Below are 24325 nucleotides of genomic sequence, written 5' to 3' on the forward strand. Positions count from 1 at the left end.
CGATTAGAAATGAGCCACATATTTACTATAGTAAACGCTTTTTAAAAAATAAGAAAGTAACAGCCGCATGGCCCAGAAATGGGGTTTGTAACCAGTCCAGTATATTTCTCCATATACTGTTCAGCCACTGCCCCAGTTCTCTCACTAGAGGGCCGCGCGGGGCCTATTGAGCTGTCCCGAAAGAGCCGTTCTGTTCCCCTCCCTCTCCTGGTAGAAGAGTCACCAAGAGCCACTTGGCTGCTGAATGTTTACTCCGCTCCGTCTACAGCAGCCTTTCCCAAATTGGTGCCCTTTAGGTGCGTTTTGCACAGCTTCCACCGTCTTCAGTCAATATGGCCATTGAGCCGGAGTGGTGGGAAAAAGACTGTGTGAGCGTGCATGTGTGAGAGAGCCAGGCAGCCAGTCAGCCAACGCGGCCATTGAGCGGGACTGGTGAGAAAGGTGTGTGCGTGCGCGCGCGCGTTCACGTGACACAGACATATAGGTACACACACTCACAATATGCCATTATATAGTGTATGTGTATGTGTATCACAAGATGGGGAAGGGAGCAGCCTTAGCATTAGGATCTAGAAATGATAGCTGTTTAGCCTGCGGAGGTTGATCCAGCGCAGGTGGGTGGGTCGTGTGCAAACCCAGAAACTTAAAAGTTAGCCGTAGTTCTGAGTTAAACTCGGGTAAAGCGTGCTGCCGAAGGCGGTAGAGACCCTTCTACGAGCGACTTAGGTGGTGCACAGCAGGAAACGTTTTTCCCGTCTTGCCTGGCGATTCCCGTTCTCTCGCCCGCGCTGAGTCGGGGAAGACTCCGCGCCTAGGATTGGGAGCTCCGAAGGGCTTTCCGGGCGAAGGGCGCGCGCCCTTTCTATTGTCTCCAGCCAGAAGGAAAGGGGGAAATGCTATTTTGCGGTTTGAACACCTGGCCGCACAAGCGACACTTGCCGACCAGCCGCCTTTCTTATACAATGGAAACCGAAGCACTTAAAGCACAGTTCAGGGCGGGCTGCCTTACAGGCGGCGCCACTGTCACTCAAGGGGCCACTTTACAAGGCGGTGCGCCTGTCACTCAACACTCCGGGGTTACCTCCATTCACCCAACCGCGCCCCTTCTCCGGCCTGGAGAGAGAGAATTACCCTCTTCCAGCCGACGAATATTAATAAGGGAGGAAAAGGCTATTGGCGGAGAAGGCGAGGTTCCCGGTACGTCACCACAGTCAAGCTCCTGAGGGCCAATCCCGATTGGCCGAGCTCTCAGCGGCAGCTCCAAACGACATTTGCATGGCCGGGGAAGGATGGCAAGCAAGAACGACGGCAGGCAACCCTTTGTTGTCGATCCCGGCAGGCTGAGAGACCTGCGCGTGCATCTGGAGACGCTGGCCGGTTGGCTGCGGTGCGTTCGCGCGCGCCCCCTCCCTCCTCTGCCGCCTGTTGCGATATAGGTTGCAAAGAAGAAAGGAGGTGGGGGGGGAGGGGAAAGGCTTTTAAATAACTTTGCCAGCAGGTGCAACATATTTTGCATGTTCGGCTTGTGCGGAAAAAGCAAGCGCCTGGTCGCATCGCATCCTCCTGGGTCCTCCTTTTTTAAGCGCGGGCTAAGTCTCGGTTTTTGGCTCCCCGTGTTCATCTTGCTTCTTTACTGCTGCTGCCCTTAGTATCCCTGCGAGGAGTGCTTTTACCCTCCTCTCCCTTTCAGGATGGTAGACCTGGAGAATGAGGTTCCTCCGCTTCCTCCAAGGTACAGGTTCCGGGATTTGCTACTGGGAGATCAGGGATGGCAGAACGACGAGAGGTGAGTAGGCGAGGTGAAGCATTTGTGCAAAGAAAGACAGAGAAAGGGGAGGGGAGGGAAAGAGGGATGATGCGTGTAATATGAGGTGTTCCTAGAAATAGGGAACGTGTGGCTTCTATTTCTTCTACGTTGCAATGGCTTGAGAAAGAGTATAATTCTGGAGTGCATGGATAAATGCATCTAGGCACCTGACGTTTTGCACATGTCTTGCATAATGTCCATAACTGTATACGCCTAAGGATGAATTTTGATAATTTATTTCCTAACCTTTATGGATCTCCTTATTCTTCAGCCATTTGTACACAAAGCACATGCTACTTCTACATATTTGTTTTTGTTGTCAATGCATGCATTTGCTGCGGAAGTGTGTATGGCAACCTGAACGAGTATGGTTTTTCCTGTGTAATATGTATGTATGAAATTGTTACTAATACTGGTTTCTGTGAGTTAGCTCTCTTCTTCTCCACTATTGTTTATTTATCCAATGCCCATATCCCCTTATACCTCACTTTCCTCTTGGGTGTTTCCTACTTCTCCACATTTTGTAATGTCTGAAGACTGATGTTCACCAGTCCTTTAATTCTTGGCCAAGACATCAATATCAGTTAACTTTACTATTTGAAGGAATAGGTTAATCTGCTAATAATGATTCTCTTCCCGTCTGTGTAGGCTTTCTGAAATGCAGGACCATGCTAAGCATGCTGCTTTGGCATCACGTGTCCTTTCTCTGAGAAAAATAATGAACATTTATATAAGTAAGGCATTTCTAAAAAAAAAAAACCAAACCCACAAGAGTCAGTTTTAGAAGCTTCTCTTAAACATATTTGCATTCTTTTATTAGACTCTAGTGATCTTCCAACTAGAAGCCTGAAATAAGTATGGAAAAATTACATCTACTTAGCTTTATCATTGCTGAAGCATCAGGTCTTTCCTGACAAATCACTGAGACCATTGGACTACAGTTGCCTGATGGAGGTACATAATGTCCATCAATACTTAATTCCATTTTGCTTTTTTAATATTAATTAGATAGGCTAAAATTCTGTGCTTATGGCTGAATCCCTTTTACTGGTAAAAGCCGGAGCTACAATGTATGTGCAATTTAATGTATTTTCCTTGAAATAAATATTGATTCCTTTTTGATTCCAGTGGAAAACGTAAAGCACTGTCTTAAATTTTCTCATTGTGCTGCTAGATTTAAACACATAACCTTTTACCCTGCCTTTTATTTTAATAAATTTATTTATTTAAAATATTTTTTAAAAATAATTTTGTTCCTTTTATAATGTATTTTAACACAAGTGTATATTACCATATGGTATAAAATATCCATGCCCATGTTTATTAGAAATAATGCTTATTGCATTAAGTGTAGCTTATTCCAGGGTAAGCGTGTAAAGAATTGGATCTCATGGAGAATTGATATTGTAGCCATATGATACCATCCGTAGAATATCATTATAGTAGTGACAGGTAGATAATATTGAGAGATGGATCTTCTGGCCTTCCTTAGTATTTGACTTCAGGAAACTCATAATTAGGTCAGACCTTTTTTTCTGAATGTGTTGATTATTGCACATTACTGGGTAATAGGGCATTCAAAACAAATTACAAAGCTGAATGGATGATTCTGTGACATCTCAAGATTATCTAATGTTTGAAAAACACAAAGTGTCCCTAAAAGATGCTCCTTTCTGTTAAATTCCTTATAATATCTTATAATATAATGGTGGCAACACCACCATTGCCTTTCCTATGTATTCTGGAGTACACACAGTACCTCATGTCATGATCAGGTATCCAAATTAATACTCACTGTTGACTTCCTTCACCCCTTTAGTAAGTGTGGCTAGTTCCAGGTTTTTTCATTGCTTTGAAATTGGAGGTGGCCTCTGAGCAATTTTATAAATCTAAGCTTTGAGCAGCGGATAATTTCTATTCTACAGAATTCTGATAACCATTTTCAAAAGTTATTAAATTAGAAAAAAAATGTGAAATATAAGCCTAACTTTAAAAAATGATAGAAACCAAAAAATGAAAAGGAGAAAAACATCCATGAGCTAAAAATAATAATCTACCTTTGATTGATCAGTAATGACTGGATTACTAATAAGTACCGTATGGTACTATAATATAATCAAATACAAAATATTATTGCAAAATATACACTCTGCTAAAATAGTACAGGTTGTTTCATCCTTTGATTAGTAAAGAATATTGCTTTTTCCAAAACAGATAAGTTACTTGTTTCCAAAAGCATTACTTCTGTAATATTTTTCTAATTTCTGAATATGATTCCTTTAATGACCTCTGTACGATACAACTATATGTAATCAGATTGCAAATCTTGGTATATTTATTTTATTTTTATTTATTAAATTTATATATTGCCTATCTCCCTAATAGTGTGATTCTGGGTGGCTAATGTAATTTAAAATCACATTAATCTATTTAACATTGTAAGATTTTCCCATGAATATTAATACCATATTTAAAAAAGTACCAACTGGTTACATGACCATAACATATAGGTCTATGAACCCTCAATTTTTTAATGTCTCCAATTAAGATAATCTGATGGTCATTCTTTCAAGAATTCTGGTGAACATACATTTAGGATAGTTTACTAAATCCAGCTAAATTTTTTATTCTCCTTGTGTCACTCATTGGTTGCGTTCATACATGTGGTTTATTAGTAAGATGGTTAAGCATGGCTAAGGTTACCTATGTGAATTTTCAATTTTCATTGAGTTTTCTGATGAAGAGGAGTAGATGACATATATAACTACAGAAGCTCCATAATTTTCTTTTGTATATTGAAATAGGAGTCAAGAAGTGATAAAAGACAAATTTCTATTAAATAGAAAAACGCTAAGGGAGACACTTCGTGTTTTTTTTTCCTTTCAATTTTGATGTTTAATGGTGACCAAGCCACTTGATTTACAAAAAATGCACAAATGATTCTGGCTGTATCATTAAAAGTGAATAGTATAAAAACGATGTTAATTTAAGGAATTTATCAATCATCCTGTTTAAATTGAGATATATAACGGTTAGAGACACATCATGCACCTTGATAGATTTAATAGGTGCTTTCAATTACTCAGTAGCTCACATCCTTTACAAAAATCAAAGTTATATATTATATAAAGCAGATGTGTTCAGTTTGGTCAAGTTTTCCATTATTCATATGAAACTTAATTAAACATAATTTTGAACTAACTTACATTCATTTGGAAAATCTTGTGATGATTGCATTTCTGTGAGAATCTTATTTCAGGCAAAATGCAACTTCAATCATTGTTTTTCTAACAAAATGCTTATGAAGTAACAACCAGGTAAGAAAAATCTGATCTCAGTAAATGTCCCTAAGAATATGTTTTATATGCCTAGTTATAATGAGCTTTGTCTGGTTTGGCTTGACATGATATGTAAAACTATTTATTGTGGATTAGTGATATGTGACTGCCAGATCATGACTTCCACATACTATGGTTAAAACTTGACAACTTCATAAAGAAGATGGGCCTCCTCAAGAGCTGCTTATTAAAGGATGGAGATTACCTTCCATCCCCATTAAAATACATTTTGCATTGTTAGGCATTAAAAGAACCTTCTGTAGAAAACCTTCAAGAATCCCACCTTGCCAAAACTGTTTTCTCCATTACCCATTGGGAATCAATTAACTAAATTTTGTCACTCATCTTATCAATGTATTCCTTACCATCTTTAGGAGAATGTCTCGGAACAGAAAAAAATGTTAGAGATAAGTTTTTTGAAAGGGGTGGCAATAAAGATGCCGCTGCAGTACAATCATCCAAACTTTTATCTTGGTACCATCACTATAAATAATATAGAAACTTCACCCAGTACCAGGTTAATATTACCAGTGCTTTATTGAGAAGGGCTTTTACATCCCTTGGTCTATAGCCAATGCCCTCTACATATCTTGAAAGGAAATGTTGTAAATGCCCTCTCCTTCCCCGTTATTAATTAATTATAATTATGCCCTCCATTGCTCCATTTATAATCTGATTATGGTCAAATAATTGATGGTAGGAGAACTCAAGGGCTTGGACCTAGAACAATTGAATTATCTTCTTGCAGACAATGCTTCCAACTATGAACAGCCAGGTTGAGACTTTTATTTTGCTGTTATTTAGAAACAAATGCTTAAATTTGTAGTTGTAGGTTATATCTTGTTTTGACCTATATAATACTCTTTATTATTTTATTTTATAATCTTACTATTCTACTGTTATTTTATTTTATAGTATGTTAATTGTTATGATCTGTGGTTAGAACAATAAACTTATTAATCCATCTAGTTAGACATCCAGGTGCCAGCAGCTTTCTATGTTATTATTTCACTAAATTAGGTGTGTGATTTGTTTTAGCTAAAAATGCCAGGTTATTATGTACTTCCCAAAATACATTTGCAAACCTTTTGGTCCTTTAACATGCTAAGACTCCCAAAATTTTAAAATTATTTCTTCACATGTTTTGGGCTTTTACTTTGACTAATACAAGTCCAACAAAATGAGATTTGGGAATTCTATTCTTCTGTCTTGGCTTTAATATTTCTGATCACCACATAGAAATTTGGAGAGATGAAAGGACTTTTTCATAAAGTATGGAACCTGATTATCCACCTTAGCAATTAACAACATGCCGCTAACAGCATACCTTAAATGAAAGTTCCTGTGGAAGTTTATGTATTCATCCCTGGCTTTTGAAGAAGGACTCTTGTGTTATTGGTTGCCAAGAACTGAGAACAGAATTAAAGAAACATGGAAAATATAACATGTTTTCTGAGTTGAAGAGCATGAGATTATTGAATTGTAGAAGCTCAGAAGCATTTACCAAAAAGAACACCAACGTGTCTATTGTCTCCTTGAATTATTGGTATTGTGTTTCTGGAAATGTTTGTCATCTTTTGCTTGAAATATCTAGGGGGGTTTATAATATAACAATATGTGCTGCAATCAAAAACTAAAGAGTGGTGGAAATTGTATAAAGCTGAAAGCAAATTGCAATTTAAGTTGAGAATGAAATATTGTTCATGGATATGAATTGCAAAAGGCTAAGCCAATTAAGAAATAACTTTTGTTTTTGCCATGATATTATCATTTACGTGGATGGCTGCTGTGTACATATTTTCATAGAAACATGATTGCTTTTAGGGAAAAATTGGTAACATTGCCATAGAAACTGTCAGCCCTCACTGATCGGAAATTTTTCTTCATTACATATTTCCTAACATTGTAATCCTTTGGGAAGCAGATAGCTCAGCTATAGAGTGATGTCCAACATTGATAAATGGTAAGTCGCAAGTATGTCACTGACAGCAGTGATTCATTTTGTACGTTTCCTAAAGGATTATATGAACACATGGATAGAGACTTGCTTCTGTCTATGCAAAGAGAAAACACTATTCACACTTGCCCTCTTGTTCATGTTCATGCTTTGTTACTCTTTCTCCTTTCACAGCTGTCCCTGTTTTGTAAAGTGCCATGGATGTTAATGATGCCAAATTAACAATTAATTGACATCCCTCTACGTGCTAACATTTTTCTTTCAGTGCTAAGGTGATTCATAAGTTGTTCATTTTATGAAGGGAACGGTGTTTGGAGAGCTCATCGCTCTGTACCACCAGTGTTAGTCCCATTCAGATTTTAGAAGAGGTTGGTTGTAGCTCAGGCTTTACAGTTTGTACATTTGTATAGATGGAGTTGATACTGAAATTCTCTAGGATTACATGGCTTGTGTTTTTGTTGGAATATTTTTTCCATTCTTTCTTCCACTTCAAATAATAAAAGCAAATTAAAATGCTAGGTGGGCAATTCCTGGAGGTAATTTTATAAGTGTACTTGTGACTTTACGTGGAATTTTTGTACATGGCATTTTTGTGTGGGGAAGTGGTGGAAGCAGCTGTATAGAATATTACAGTTGAAATGAATGTGCATGGGTGTCAAAAATCAATTGGGATTCATCTGAATTTGGCTAACATTTCCTTCCTTCCTTCCTTCCTTCCTTCCTTCCTTCCTTCCTTCCTTCCTTCCTTCCTTCCTCCCTCCCTCCCTCCCTCCCTCCCTCCCTCCCTCCCTCCCTCCCTCCCTCCCTCCCTCCCTCCCTCCCTTAGTGCTGTTTCTTTCAGTCTTGGTTTTTGGACATAGACACTGTAATGTAAACAGACGCCTTATCGGGTGGTTCTTTGGCTAGAGTCTTGGGAGATGCCACAGGCTGGGGAGAATCCAGAGCTGTATTAGGTAATTGGCTGCACTAGGTAGTAGAGTAACAATGAAATGGAGATTGATAGACTGTCATTCAGGCTTGATACAGAGTCTTAGCTGCCCTACAGATGGACCCTGACACTAGAGGCTTATCAGTAGGTCAAGGCTGCACTGGGTTAAGAAAGAAAAGACGCTTACCACTGTGGGAAGTAAACTTCTCCCACAGTGGTATCATGTCCAGAGAAAGGAACTTCGTGGTTGTTTACACAATATGGGACTTTTCCACATGCAATTTCCTCTGTGTGCTCTTGGTCAAAAAGGCACCACTAGTTATATACTGAATGTCAAATTGCAGAGTACAGTGCTCAAAGCATTATATCAGGAATGTGCCACATAAATTATTTGGCAGAATTAAAGCTATATTACAGGAATATACAGGGAAGTGTGTAGTGCAGTTGTTTCTTGTCTAGGTTGAAAATACTTGCACTGAAGACTTGCACTGAAGTTGTGCAGCCCTTATAGTTGTGAGGGTAAATCAGACTAAGACCTGGACACTGTGTTGTTTAAGACTACTTTTATTAGAATAACCATTTAAAAAGAACCTTGCAATGTGCTGAATGTGCTTCCCCTCCTTCCAATTTTACCTTCATGTGAAAAGGGAAGCTGTCTGAGAAATTTTTGGAAATCACTTTTTTGGTATGGGCTCAAGCCACCTTGATTTGATAGTTGCCTTGGTAACAAGGCTTCCATCTGCTTGTCAAGGCCATCCTCTATATTCTCTACAGCTATATTGGCTAATAATAAACACAGTCAGAATTTTGACTGGTCAGCTATTTTAAGGAAACTGATAGAAGAACCCACGAAATCCCACATTAGTGAGATTCCATTGAATTGAAAGAACATCTTGCTAACAGACTCTTCATCCCAAAAATGCACATGGTTGAGAGAGAGAGATGGATTTTCCATAGTATAAATAAAAGTAATTATACCATAATGAAGCCATACGGACAGTTTAGGAAATCAATTTATATGATTTCTAAATGTTCCCACTGTTGATAAAAATACACTAAGAAATTGTATTTGAAAAATTATGGTAAATTTGAAAGAACACATTTTTTCCAATTTATATTAATGCTTTAAATGAGATTTAAACATTAGTTGTAACTTTTGAGTATAACCATGATTGTTTGTATTATATCTTTGAACTCCACATGTATTTTGTCATTTTAATAACTGTTGTCTATTCTGGGATTTCTCCCTAGAACAGCGTGCTCTAGCTTCGGTGCCCTGAGATACTGCTGCTTACTAGACTTAATAAATCTAAGGTATAAATCTTAGAGAACTGGCAAAATTCCAGCCTAAAAAAAGATTTATATGGGAGTAATTCTCTTTGAGTAGAATGGGATTTAATGAGTAGATACACACAAGATTTAGTTTCAAAAATGGAGTTTACTACTAGATTATAAAACAAGCAACAACTTTGCTGTATTGAATTTGAGCCTGCCCAGTCCTCCTCCTTTTCTATCCTTTGCTTTGCACTGATGGTTAACAGAGTCAATAACTGAACAAAATGTTTCCTGAATGTTGCTATATTATATTATAGGAGCGATAAATGAATTACAGTACTTATAATAATGGACAGCTATCTTCAACATAATTCTGTAATGCCCATAGGTTAGGGAATCCAGTAACTGTTAGAACAATTGGGGGGTGGGGGGGAGGGAACAAAGTCATAATGAAGCTTGCAATATTCTTATACTCATTACCGAACCTCCAGGGCAGGTCTAATTGTCTTGACTATTTCTTTGACTAGTAGACAACCGGTGACCTGTTGGGTCAACTTTTCAGAGATATTTCCTTAGCCAGAGAAATAGAATGACTATCGATAGGCAAAAAAACGGTGGGAGTGGGAGAGACTACCAACTTGCTGCTGGCTTTCCCCATTTTCTGTTGTTTGTAGGAAGCTGGCAGCACTGAAAATCATTCCTTTTTGGCTGACCTGCAAATGTTCTGCCATTTTGTGGGGAGGAGTGGTAACAAAGGGAGCTATGACCATGAGGAAAACCTTATCCCTGCTTCCCAGTCTAACATCTACTCAAGGATTCCTTCCTTGCAGAGAGGAACAGAACACACCCGTCAATGGTCTGTGTCCCCCAGCCAGCTCCACTCCAGCAGGCATGTTGCTCCCCATCTTTCCCTTGCCATCCACCACTGTTAAAGAGATTTCAAATTTCAGTTTCAATTCCAAAGCACCAATTGTTACTCATCTGTTTGGCCTTGTCACCAGCAAATTGGGTGCATGGGCCATGGGGAAGTGGGAAAGAGAGTGGGGATATGGTTCCTCCCATCCTCCCTTGTGCCATGCAAGAGATGGGTTTCTGGGAAGTATAGTTGGAAAGTAAAATTGTATTGCAATGGGAATCATGGGTCCTGGCTTTCTATAAATTAGCTCATTTCAGTAACCTTAGTCCAATAATTGTTTTCTTATACTTTCCAGTTTCACTCAATTGAAGGTTACCAACAGACATGAGAATTTTAGTAGTATATAGTAGATTATAGGATATTACAGAGGTTATATGTTCCTGACATCTGCAACACATGAAAGAACAAATAAATATATATATAGTTCTAAACTTAAGACCAGAATTGGGACCGGAAGTTTGTCATGCGTTCTGGCATCCATGTGCCTGGACCCAATTTTGTGACCATTTTTATAGCAGTTGTCAAGCGAATCATATGGTCTTAAGTCTGAATCCATTTTCCTGAATGGACATTTTTTCCCCAGAAACTGACAAAAACTGCCAGAAACCAGCAAAAAAAATAAAATAAAAATATTACTAATCACAGTCATGTGACCACAGGATGCTTCACCCAGTCTTAAACTTTAGCTAGTTGCCAAGCACCTGAAATGTAGAGTGGGAGAGGACAGCACAACATTTTTAAAGCCAGAAGTGCTTTATGTAAAGCACCCTTTCCCAGGCTATTGTTCTGACTCAGCCTTTGCAAGCAGTGAGAAACTACTTACTCATGAGTAAAACAACCCCCTTTTTAATACGGGGCAGGAACAGTCTTTATTCACATTGGATAGACAAAACCAAAAATAATTACAAATGAACATCTTCTGAAACGGTACGAACAGTCTCTGTTCACATGAGAACTCAAGATAAAAAGTCCTTCAATGATTAAGCCAAGCAGAAACAGTTCCTGTTCACACTGGCTGAGGAAAATTCCTATTATTTCCCAGCAGTTCAATTTGCACCTAAAATATAGAGCAATTTGTCCCAACAAACCTGGTTCTAGCAAAGGAATCCAACTTGATTGATGTACACTGGAAAACAAACGGTTGTCTGCTACAACTGGCCACTCCCAAATCCCTATTATTTATTTCCCAGCCAGGCAGGGGCTGGCTAGCATCTATGACTGAGAGCCAGCTTATTGCTTTCTGTTGCTCTCCTCTCTTCTCTATGCATATGCACATCTGGGATTGGCTCCATCTGTTCCTCTCCCTCACTCAGCGCAGGGCCTAAGACAGCTGCCTCTCCACCTGTGGGTGGACAGAAGGCCTCGGCTCTGCATCTGCCTCTGATTCTGCTTCCTCATCAGAGCCTGAAGCTGGCTCACCCTCCCCCTCCCCCTCCCCCTCTTCCTAGTCTGACTCTGCTGCTAGCTCTGCTGGCAGCTGATGGGCCACAACAACTATTGTAACACTGAACGGTCATTACTGGCCATAAATCGAGAATTACCTTTAATCTGAATATGTCATATACAAATATGCATTTCATATTCATGCAGTACGTTTGCCCACACTGCCTGCTTAAATTTATGTGCTTACACGCCCTTTCTCAAATATAAATACATACTGAAGAATTGTATAAACAGCCTTTAACCATTATTGTTGAATGTGCTCCGTCTTGATTAGAAATGTTCATTATTTACTAGCTGTCAATACAATATAAACTTCTCTGTTTACTTTTATTATGAAAAAGCTTGAAGAATAGATGTTTGACTTTGTTTGGAGAAGCCTGGGTTTCCTTGGAAGCTCATGAGCCTCGATCAATAGAATCATTAACTTGGAAAGCAGAAAGAGAACTTGAATATTATATAAGTGGGGTCTGTGGCAGTTTGCAACAGATGTCTTTTTCAAACTTTAAGTGTTTACTGCTCTCAGTGAGGGAGGTATGTATTCATACATTTATTCATTTACAGAGCTCATAGGGCATTTCTTTCAAAACTGATTCTGAGTGGCATACAATTTCTCCTCCATAAACCAGGATAAAAACAAAAGTAATTGATCTTATAAAATAACATCGTAATAAAAATACCTATATAAGAACCAGGAATAGAATATATTTGATAAGTCACAATTAATTATTTCAGTAACTTGAGGAAAAAAAATACAGGTAGTCCTCGACTTACAATAACAATTGAGCCCAAAATTTCCATTGCTAAGCAAGACAATTGTTAAGCGAGTTTTGCCCCATTGTATGACCTTGTTAAGTGAATCACTTCAGTTAGCAACACAGTTGTTAAGTGAATCTGGCTTCTCTATTGACCTTGCTTGTCAGAAGGTTGCAAAAGGTGATCCCATGATCCTGGGACAGTGAAGCTGTCATAAATAGGAACCAGTTGCCAAGGATCTTGTGACAAAATGGGGTTGAGGGGTACCCCGGACCGTGAACCAGCTCATGAGTAAACACACTGAGACTGAAATGATTCTGACAGAGGCGTCTTGTGTAAAAATATAATTTACTTTAAAACATTTAAAACGCACTATGTCTTTAAGAAAACACATTAAAAACAAAGTCTTATCTGGGTATGTGAAGCAAGGCTATCTCCCTAGATCCCTCTCCACAATACCGAAAACAGTTCACAAAAGAATAAAGCTAGCATGAAGGTAAGCAGCTTCGGCGTCGATACATCATCAAGGCCATCATGGTGGGAGCAGCACGAGCTTCACAGCTAAAAGTCACCTGAAGTAAAAACAGTTCAAAAAGCAAACATTGCTTGAAGCTTGTGGGAGGAAGAAGGTCCAGCAACAGCAGTCCCGATGATAGCTTGCGTGCTACAAAACAGCAAAAGGCAAGCATCCGTGGGAGTCTCTCTGTAGCGGCGTCTGGAGTCCTTATCTGCATTCTTCTCCCATCTGCGGCGTTGCAACAAGCTTCCTGCAGGAGCTGTGCATTTAGGCCTAGATCAGACTAGGCCCAAGTAGCAAGCAAAAGGTCCTTGCTTATATAGGGAGTCAACCTGCAATTAACTAGGGCGGGGAAGGCTTGCAGGTAATTGGCAACAGCAGATGGCTTGATTAAAACCATACTGTTTGTGAGTAGGCAGATAGCCACAGCAATCCTGGAAACACTCGTGACAGATCTGAATTATGATAACATGACCATGGGGATGCTGCAACAGTCATAAGTATGAAAAACGGTCATAACTTTTTACAGTCCTGGTGCAACTTCAAATTGTCACTGAACAAATGTAAATTCAGGGGACTTAAGAGATATAATTCCGGGACTGATTAAATCTTATTAATAATTGGTTTTATTGGTGTTTCTAGAATATTGAGATACTGGAATTATGGGGGAACATTGAGTAATATTTAAAATATTAAAATATTAGGGATTCAGCAGGGGACAGCAAACACATTGTATGAAGAAATGTTATTGATGTTTAATATATTTATGGAGAAAGTAATAAAGAATCATAAAGAGAGAATGGTACTGTTTAAAGACAAAGATGTGAATGTAGAAGAACCCCAACAAATGGGGGGAAAATGAATACAAATTGGGGAAATATATTATATACACTGATATATAAAAGAATCTATTACAATTACAATGTGTATATTAAGGTTAGAAGTTGGAAGACAAAGATTATGTATATTTAATTGTATTATTAATGTTAGCATTGTGTAAGAAGTATATTGATCCAATCAATACACTATCCACAAAATATATATGCAGACTCCAGGACTTGTTTCAATAGCTATGTCTTAAATGCCAAAAAGAAAAGGGTTGTTCAAATGTCTAAGAGATTGCTGTTCTGTAGGAGGTTTTCTTTCTCAAATATCCAGACTTTCTACAACTGAATGGATATTTTTATGTCTAAAAGCAAAGCAGAACTAGATTTCTAAAGGAAAAAATCTTTGCAATTGATATTCAATGCCAGAATTGTGTCTTCTGCACCATTCATTCAGCATGAATCCTGACAGATATAAATTACATTGTTGCTTTGTCTAAGAGCTATTTTGTCAGAGTGCCTTCAAAAAGTGAACTAACATTTCGAAACAAGCAATCATAACAATATAAACATATGGAGCCTTGGTAGCGCAGCAGACTAAAGTGCTGTTAAGTAGCACCAGCTGCCTGCAAATTACTGCAAGTTCAAATCTCACCAGGCTCAAGGTTGACTGAGCCTTCCATCCTTTTGAGGTAGGTAAAATGAGAACCCGGATTGTGGGGGCAATAAGGTGACTTTATATAAAAAAGAACACCGCTTGGGGGCCCCCGAAAACCATAGTAAGCAGGTATATACAAAAGTATGAAGGCTATTGCTTAACGCATTGTAAGCTGCCCTGAGTCTCCGGAGAAGGGCGGCATATAAATCGAACCAATAAATAAATAATAAATAAATAAATAAATAAATAAATAAATAAATAAATAAATAAAACCAAGATTAAAAAAAATTTTTTTTTTGCCAGGAATCATGACAGTTGAATTTATCTAATGGACATCAAGTTGCAAGAATACCAAGCAGATATTCTTCTATATTTTTTCTAATTCAATTTGGTGAAAAAGAGAATTTGATTTCAAAATTATGCTGAAAGAGAAGAGAATTTTTGGATAGTATATGTAGTTTTCCTACATTCATTTAGTTATATCAGAGAGCTAGTTTAGTCTAGTGATTAAGACAGTAATCTAGATACTGGGAGACCGTAAGTTCTAGTTCCACCTTAGCCATGAAAACGAGCAGGGTGACTCTGGGCTAGTCACTGTCTCTCAGCTCAATCCACCTTACAGGGTTGTTGTTGTGGGGAAAATAGGAGGAGGAAGATGTGTTCAATATGTTTGCCACTTTGGGTTCTTTGTAAAAAAAATAAAGGCATGATATAAATAAACTAAATAACATATTCAAAGTATGCACATAAATGTCCTTCCTTCCACTATACAGTCATTACTTCAGTTTATTGATATACATGAGGAACAGAGAAAAAGTAGGGCCACATTCCAAATTCAATAGTGGAAGAGCAATTATATGTTTCCTATAGACCACTTCAAGTGCAGAATAACATATGAGGCAAATAATTCATGAAAGAACGATAGGACAATTCTCTATTTTACAGATGGCCCTCAATTTATGACTGTAATTGAGGCCGCAATTTTGGCCATGAGTCTTTGTGGTTATAAAGTGGGTCAACATCAGATTTCACTCAAAATTACAACCTTTTCTGCTGATGTGGCCGTCATACTGCAAATGTGGTGGTCATTGACAAACACAATTGTTCGTTATGGGACATATTTTTTGTCAGAAATTGGAAACTGATTTCTGAGGGGTGGGTGGGGGGGAGGGAATGGTAAATTGTGGGCATGTCCTGCAGGATGCTGCAAATATTCATAAATGTGAACATTTATGCTGGATTCCAGGCACCTAAAATGTGGTTAGTGACTGGGGCAGGGGTGGAATCAGAACTTTGAATTTGGGTTGTAAGTCCCTTTTTCAGGGTCCATTTGAAAAGTTGCTAAGTGATCAGGCATAAGTCAAGAACTACCTATAGATAGAAGCATCTAAAATATATCTGTTTTCTTACTTCTCTTGGTTGATCATGTACATTTCTATTTGGTATCTTGGTTTTTTTAGTTAATTATATAATTACTGTCATGGAAGAACTAATATGAAAATCATTGCCATAAAATGTACCCTTGGTTTGTATGACATTAAAACAATTTATAATAGTCTACACTGAGTATTAAATAATGTAACAATAGACTGCTTTATAGCATTGGTATATTTCTAAGCAATAATTATGAAGATATACCAGTGCAATCCTCTTCATGAACTTCTTTGAATTTCTTAAGATATTGGAACAGCATTTTTCCATGGTGGTTTATTTAATTTCATGCTGTGTCTTTTTTTCCACTTGTCTGCTTATTCAAAATGTTATATGAAATCATGATTTCCTTAATCATCTGATTTTTGAGAGGTTTAGTTTCAAAGGTGGTTTCAACTATCAGATGTTTACCTGCCTTCTACAGGTGATTCACAACTGCTTGGAAGAATGAAGAAGACATATGAAATAATACATAGTATAGAAGATACTGCTTGCAACTTCCAGCAGGTTCTTTTATCTATAGGTCAGTTTGCTCATAACCACTCATGTTATGTCTCTGCCCAGCTTTCCTTTTCTAGGATATATATGCATGTCTGCTACCAAATGCTTTCTCAGACTATTCTGTTCTAGGAGTTTCTACCCCACCCCCCAAGTATTTGCAGAATGCTCAGCTCCTTGTGAAACATCAATTGGATCTTCCTAAAGCCTCTTACAAGCACTCTACTAACCTGTCAATAGCAGGAACAGCCACTCCCCAATTTGGTTGGAAATCACATCAGGCGTTCTGCCAGATTTTTTCCATGCACATGACCATTGAAGAAGCTTGGTTTATTAGATCATTTCTCATTCTTGTACAGATAAATCTTGGAGACTTTGCCTGCAGCATCCAGCCATGCTGAAAATGCATCTGGTTTCCTCCTAGTCTAAACATTTATCTTCCTCATTGCACACTTCTGTTTCAACCTCTTATCTTAGTGAATTTGTTGGATAGGTTACCCAGACAGAGCATGATCATGGCAAGCAGCAGATTATGTCCACTCCTCTGGCCTCTTTCAATAGTTCCATTTGCAAAAAAACAAATTAAATCAAATTAAAACACCAGACTATCCACATCTTATAGTTTTGCAGTTTGTCAGAAGTTTCGTTCTCCCTCCCTCCCTCCCTCCCTGAGAAGAATCACATTTCTTGGATCAATTGAAGACTTATTGATCAAATGTGTACACTTACAGATAAAAAGCTATGAAATCCATAAAAAACAGACAATTAAAAAGATGGAGGGGCACCCTTAAAACACCAGCCCCCCCCTCCCCCAGGATTACATACCACTATTGGATTCCCATGGTAGTTGACAGAGCCAGGTCTTAATGCTTTCCTGGAAGTCCAGATGACTGATGGCCTGCCTCACCTCAGGGATCAAAGTGTTCCAAAGGGAGGGGCCAGTGGCAGACCCCACAACAGGGTCTGTAACAAGCTCTTCCTGCCCAATCAAATGGAATAGGTCTAGGTAATGGACAAAATGGTTTCTTGGGTAACCTAATACCATGCTGTGAAGGTCTTTAAAGATGGCAATCGAACGTGAATTGGACCCACAAGCAAACTGGTATCCAGTGCATTTCACTCAGCATGTGCAATGCTAGGAGCATTCAAAACTGCCTGCGCTGCTGCATTCTGCACCAGATAATTTTCAATATGGAACACATGGGTTGGCAATCAGCAGTACTAAGATGGAAAAACTGAGCACTGTGTAGGATTTTTGGCTGTATTGTTTTATATCATCTTACTGTCTTCCAATCAGTATCATCTTCCTTCCAGTTAAATGCTATGATTTGTGACACCCTGAAAAGGAAGAAAAAAAAAATCAAAGCAACTTACCATACACTTACACTCCCTGACAATTATTAATTTGTTCTCATGACAGGCAGTAAAACAAGTGTGTCTGGATTGCCATTTCTCAGGGTTTGCACTTCACTTCATTCTGCCAGCTGAACAAAAAGAAGTACAGGGGATTGACACAGAGTAGCTCCCTTGATAAAACCTGTGCCAAATCCCCAGGTAAAAATACCAGTGGAAACACTATGTTGGCATCAGACATAATTGAGATGTGCTTTTGCCAAACTGCTTGGATAATCAAGTGAAAATTTCAGCAACAGAAAGCAATTTTCACCATTAGGCAACTATCAAAATAACAAACCTCCAAGGTCTACAGCTATTCTTCTAGCCAGCTGCATTTACTGTACCCTTGTGCCAAAACAATCAAAACCTTTCCATTATTTCTACACCTCTACTACTGTAATTTCTCCCATGGAATATTATACTTCTACTTATAGTTGTTGTTGTTTTATTGCTGCCAAAAGATTTACAAGACCATTTGTTTCTTATTGCCCAAATAGATGCCTGCTGGATTGCTTTTCTAGCATATTTTGTAGTTTTTATACATTGCAGACTCCTCTCTCTCTCTCTCCACAAACCACAATGCTAAAAAGGGATACTATAGTATACTTCATTTTGCTGTGATAATCAACTGCAAATTATGTCAAGGCAAATAGGAAGTTTGGCTGACTGGGATCAGACTTAAAATTTGACATTCCACTTAATGAAGGCCAGCTAGAGACAAATAAAATAGCCATGGCTTACTGCTCATTTCTACCATTTTGTTCCCTGTTCCTACCAAAACTATTAAGCTATTTTGCTTTGACAGAGTCAGACAAATTTAAAGGGTCATCAGTTATTGTCTAAATATATCACAATAACCAAGTCTGCCAAAAATATGCATTTCTGAACTAGTTATCATCCATGATTGGAAACTGAGGGGTGTTTTTTTTTTGTGAATATGTGAACAGCTGAAATCTCTCTAGATATTTCTTGAAACTGTTGGAACACAAGCATGAATTTTAGCTAACAAAAGAAGGATCTCATATCAGGCTCTGCCATATCTGATGAAACACCAAAAATGGCTCCATGTTCTGGACTTAGACAATGTCTAAAAAAAAGGACAATGTCCAACAGGCAAACATCAAAAGACAATATCAAAACAGAGGAATCAGTAGAAAACTAAATATATTTTTAGTATAGCGGATGAAGCCTCGGGGGTGCCTTAACAAATGACTTTGTCCTCCATTTCATCTGATAGTCTCTCTTTAAACTGACCTATTAAGCTTCTTTCATTCCAGCCCACATCCTGAGCTAATAGCAGAACATTTCTGGTATATTCCCACACTGAGCATTTACTCGGTGAGATATGATGGATTTTCACAGTTGGCAGTCGTTTGTTTGACTGGTCTGTTGAAACTCTCTTTCAGGGGTGTCACAGAATTGGTGTACTTGTCCATGTCTGGGCTGATCTGCATCAGAAAGGGGACTGCCCATTTTGCAATTATAAATAATATACATGATTCACATATGGGAAAATCGTCTGGTCTTAAAGAGACAAATAATTTCTACTGATCACAGAAAGTTCTAAATTGCCCAGGATTACCTGTCAGGCAGGAGGACTTGTGCTTAACATGGAAATATAGACACCGTAGCATCAATAGCACTTCACACACACACAGCATAAAGAAATATACATATTTCTTTCCCTCCCTCCCTCCTTTGTGCAGAAATAGCATGCTGGATGTGAAAAAGGGCAGCTCAACTGAAAAGGAAAGAGAAATGAGAAAGCAAAACCAGATAGTGGTTAGGTGTTGCAAAAGGGTAATTGTATATTAAAGAAAAGAAAAATATCTGTCAAACCTTCAAAAGTATCCAAGCCTGTTTTTGGCTGAAATATGATTTTATCTTTTTGTTGTTTCTAGAGTTTTTATTCTTACTAGAAGATTGATTGCTTGGTTCACAGATGATTCTAATTGAGTGGAAGTCTGGCCCTATCAGGTAAATTTAGTATCTTAATAACTAATAACTAGGTTGGCAGATCATCTAGAAAAATGACCTCCAATTGATAGTAAATAGCTGAAATTACAGACTTTTAATTTTCCAAGTAATAGGTATTTGCAGTGTGGTAAGCAAGAGAGAAAATACAAAAAAGGTATGGTAGCAAGCACTTGATCCAACATTTGAAATCATAGCTGAATTGAGCTGCACGGATCTAAGCATCCTAATTTGTAACCATGTTTCAGTTAAAACAGTTGTTTATATATTGCTTAGTACTGACTGCTCGTATTCAGCTTCCTGTATTTTTCTTTGGTATTGATGATACGGCAACTTCTGCTTTCAGCATGACCTTACTCAGTAGTCTCAAGTAGAGGTTAAACAGGAGAGGCAAGAGACCAGAGCTGTGAAACACCCAACAGAAAAGAGGCCTGGAGGTGGACTTCTTCCTTACTACCATGTCTAGTTTAATGAAAAGAAGAACCAGGGGTAACATGATAGCAGTGTTCCGATACCTTAGGGCTTGCCACAGAGAAGAAGGAGTCGCGCTATTCTCCAAAGCACCTGAGGGTAGGACAAGAAGCAATGGGTGGAAAATAATCAAGGAGAGAAGCAATTTAGAACTAAGGAGAAATTTCCTGACAGAACAATTAATCTGATTAATTAACAATTAATCAGAACAACTTGCCCCCAGAAATTGTGAATGCTCCAACACTGAAAGTTTTTAAGAACAGTTTGGACAACCATTAGTCTGGAATGGTATAGGGTTTCCTGCCTAAGCAGGGGGTTGGATTAGAAAACCTCCAAGGTCCCTTCCAGCTCTCTTATTCTACTCTACTCTAGCAATACTAACTAGAACTGGCCACTGAAGAAGGAAGAGTACCACCGCAAAACTCTGCCCCAGCCCCTGGACTCAGTCCAGGATGCTATAGTTGATATTGACAGCCTCCAAGAGGAGGAGGACCAGCACGGAAACATTATTCCCATCTTGAGACATCCAAAGGTCATCCACAACTGCAGCTCGTGCTTATCTTGGTACTGTAATCTAGCCCAAATACAAATTGAAGGGGTCTGGATAAGCCACTTCATCCACCTCTCCCCCCTTCCCACACACCATCTTCTCTATATTCTTCCTTAAAAAGTTATCCAACACAATTGGGCCAAAGGATGGTCTCTTGAGAAGGAGGCACCCCTTCCCCCGAAGGCAAACATATTTCTCTTACATAGAAATATTAACTTTCTCTTTGACTGAACCACATGCAACTTCCTGGAAGTGCTTTACCAGTCAGGAAGAGCGTAGGTACAGAATTCAGGGAGCAGAACTCACAGTGACAGGGACCGTGGCCACTTCCTCAGGATCAACAACTCAAATGCTTCCTAGATAACTGAACTATGTTGTTCCTTGGGAAGCACTTTTGTCCGGCAATTGCCTCGTTTAGTGCTCATAGTAGTCATCCTTACTCAGAACTCCAACGGGGTCCTGGCTAGCTTAGCTGCCATTGTGATTAGAGCAGCGATGAAACGATTGGCCTTTGTGTGATAAATGTAAATTAGAATGCCCAAGCATTTGCACTGAGGGAGTCAACTGAGCAGTGAATAGGTTCCTGTTTAGCTGTGAATTCAGAAAATGGGGTTAAGTTAATCAGGAAATGCAAACACATTGTATGTTCTCTGCTATTTTTGAAATCTGGACTCTTGCCTTTGTCAGGAATTTTGTGCCCGTAATCTCCTATACAGTCATTTTTATATTTACCTCCTTATAATTCTGCCTAAGAGCAACACAAAATGTATAGTAAAATACCGATGATGTTCTCTGCCTTAACGGTGTCCCTTGTCATACTATTTCTTTTCATTCCATTATCTATTAAAGAATTAATACCCATCAGACAGCCATTGTAGGTTTTTGTAAAGAAGTGTGCCATTTCAGATTTGTGACTACATTTTTTTAAGTATTAAGAACTGATAACTGAAAAAGTGGGGGTGGTAAATGCAATAATTAGAAAAAAACATGGATCTTTTGGGTGCTGAAATTGCCTTTCTGGGTAATTGGCAAGTATTGCTCGTTCCATGAGTGGGGACAATGGCAGAGAAGGCTCTTCCCCTAGATCCTGCCAGTTGGAATTCTTTGTTTTAGATAGCAACAGTTAAGGAACAAAAATCAGCCAACTTGCTGCACCTGGATATAGCTTAGAGAAAAAGTGAACTCTATTTAGGGGGGATTGTACTGAGTGCTTTTACCTTAATAATAGTTATTCTAAGATAGAGTAACGGATATATTAGTTTATTTAGATAAATGATTATTGTGCAGCATGTGTTAAGGCAGAGCAGAAAGTCCCCAGAGCATTTTATTTGTGCTGCTAGAACTACTATAAACATCCTCAGATCAGATGTCAGCTACAAAAGCATTGGCAAGGATTTTGTTATAAACAGCACAGAGAACCTGACAAGTTATTTTATTATTTTTTCAGGAAAGTTGTGTTGAAACAAACTACACATTGACTGTTGAATCAAGGACCAAAAGCATATTGTTTGGAATATGAGATGCCACAAAAAGTAATATCCCTTCCCCCCTGCCAATTAGTAGCTTATAACAAAAATGCAGCATAGAAATATGAAAGCAAAGCAAGAAAAAATATCACAGTTGCATAGAGCATATACTGTACATTTGCTCTTTTTGCCCCCAGCCTTCATATCTACCATAATAAATACATCCTGTTTTAGGACTGCAATAATTCAATAGAGTCAATAATTCAGTTAAAAAACGTTGGCATAGCAGTCTAATGTTGCCAAGACAAACAAAGTGTAGAGCCCCAAAGCAATAACCTATGATTGACAGTGTTCATAGTTGAGACTGGGGTGGATTTTTTTTTTTTTTACATTCATTGGCAACAGACTTGAAACAGGTATTCAAGGTGGTTATAAATTGGTCCTAAGATTTTCCTAGAGTCCAGGCTACAAGATACGTTTATGAGATATTTGGAGAAAGTCTCAATTTCAAATAATACTTAGGGAAGTTAGTGGGTAGGCAGACATCGTCAGAACAGGACATCTCCCTAATTATTCCCTGATTACTGTGTCAGAGAAACCCTGACTCTGCTAGCAATTTACTCCAGCAGCTTCAGTTGCCTCTGCTTTCTTAGGATAGAGGAAAATAAATTTTACTACATGGTCATCTTCAGCTGTGTTCTGTCTCAAAAATATGATGTCTTTAAACTCTTCTCTGACAGCTGGCAGGTAAGCCACTATCTTCTGGAAGTCCTAAATCCTCCTCAGAAGATTATCAGAGGCAGAGGTGACCATATGTTCATTAGCTCATCCGTGCAAAAATATCACCCTCATTTTTCCCCCTGAATTATTATAATCACATTTTGCATTTTCTGTGTTTTCTCACAAGCCCTTGCTCAACCTTAGAGGTATAAATATTCAAAATAAAACATCTGATGAAAAATGTCATAAATGTTTTAAATGTTTAAATGTTCAAAATGTTTATGCTTCTTAGCTGTTCTTGCTAGAGAAGATTGATATACCTGTTTCAAGGTAGTATATTAATTTTGCAACCTCTTTCTTCCTTGATATAGACTTACATTTACAGACACAGGGGTACATATATCACCTTTAAGCTTGTCTAGCTACAGAGCATTCAGCCCTGCACACAAACAGCCTCAACCAAACAGCTTTTTGAGTCTTTCTCCCCAGGGAACTGGGCCTAGTGGATAATTTCACTTTGTATCTCATTCATGATAGTGTGTCTGAGAAATCCTCTGAAATTCTGCTACTTTAGAAATGAGGGAATATTTTAGAATTATGCCACACTGAATAAAAACAAAGAATTGCTCAGTTTGGTGCATTTTCTGTGAGTTGAGGTTACACTGTACACCAGGGGCCCCCAACCTCTTGGCCACAGCTCAGTACTGGACCGTGGCCTATTCAGAACCGGGCCGCATGAGCAGCTTGAACCAGTTAGATGAAGTTGTCAGGAAAGCCACTCCCACTGAACCGGTAGTAAAAAAAATTTGGATTTCACCACTGGTCTGAAATATATTGCTATTAAAATAAATAAAGCTTTGTTTTTATTCCAATTTTGTCTTTACATAGATGCATCAGGATTGCTTTCTTTTCTTGCAGTGCTCAGTTGTATACGGAGTAATTTACTCCCAATTCTGTTTCTTTATTGATTAATTATTAATTATTACAAGCAGTTGTAAGTAGACTTAGGTCTTCCATGAATTGGTTCAGGTGTCTTGCTCCCCAAAGTGTGCTTATGTATGTTATTATTTATTTGTGATCAACCCCAAAAGATTAATGGTCATTTAAAATAAAAATATCCATGATGCAACAAAAATGTGCAGTTTAATATCTTACAGTAGGTCTGAAACAGAGGTGAAATCCAGCAGGTTCTGACAGGTTCTGGAGAACTGGTAGCGGAAATTTTGAGCACTTTGGAGAACCGGCAGTGGAAATTTTGAGAAGGTCAGAGAACTGGCAAATACCACCTCTGGCTGGCCCCAGAATTGGGTGGGAATGGAGATTTTGCAATATCCTTCCCCCAAGAGTGGGGTGGGAATGGGGATTTTGCAGTATCCTTCCCCTGCCACGCTCACCAAGTCACTC

At 38.6% G+C, this 24325-nt stretch overlaps 1 protein-coding gene across 3 annotated transcripts in view; it reads left to right on the forward strand.

The window, feature by feature from the left end:
• Positions 1-675: 675 nt before the first annotated feature.
• The window catches only part of KCNT2 (potassium sodium-activated channel subfamily T member 2), a 216535-nt gene continuing 192885 nt past the window's right edge, over positions 676-24325 (forward strand). For all 3 annotated transcript variants that reach the window (XM_087890080.1, XM_087890081.1, XM_087890082.1), the window contains exon 1: positions 676-1786. In XM_087890080.1, coding sequence (XP_087746206.1) covers positions 1692-1786 — 95 coding nt within the window. In that variant the 5' untranslated portion in view covers positions 676-1691. The remainder of the gene's footprint in view (positions 1787-24325) is intronic.

Source organism: Pantherophis guttatus, chromosome 3 (genome assembly GCF_059756535.1).
Source record: "Pantherophis guttatus breed Tessera chromosome 3, ASM5975653v1, whole genome shotgun sequence".
NCBI classification, from domain to species: Eukaryota; Metazoa; Chordata; class Lepidosauria; order Squamata; family Colubridae; genus Pantherophis; species Pantherophis guttatus.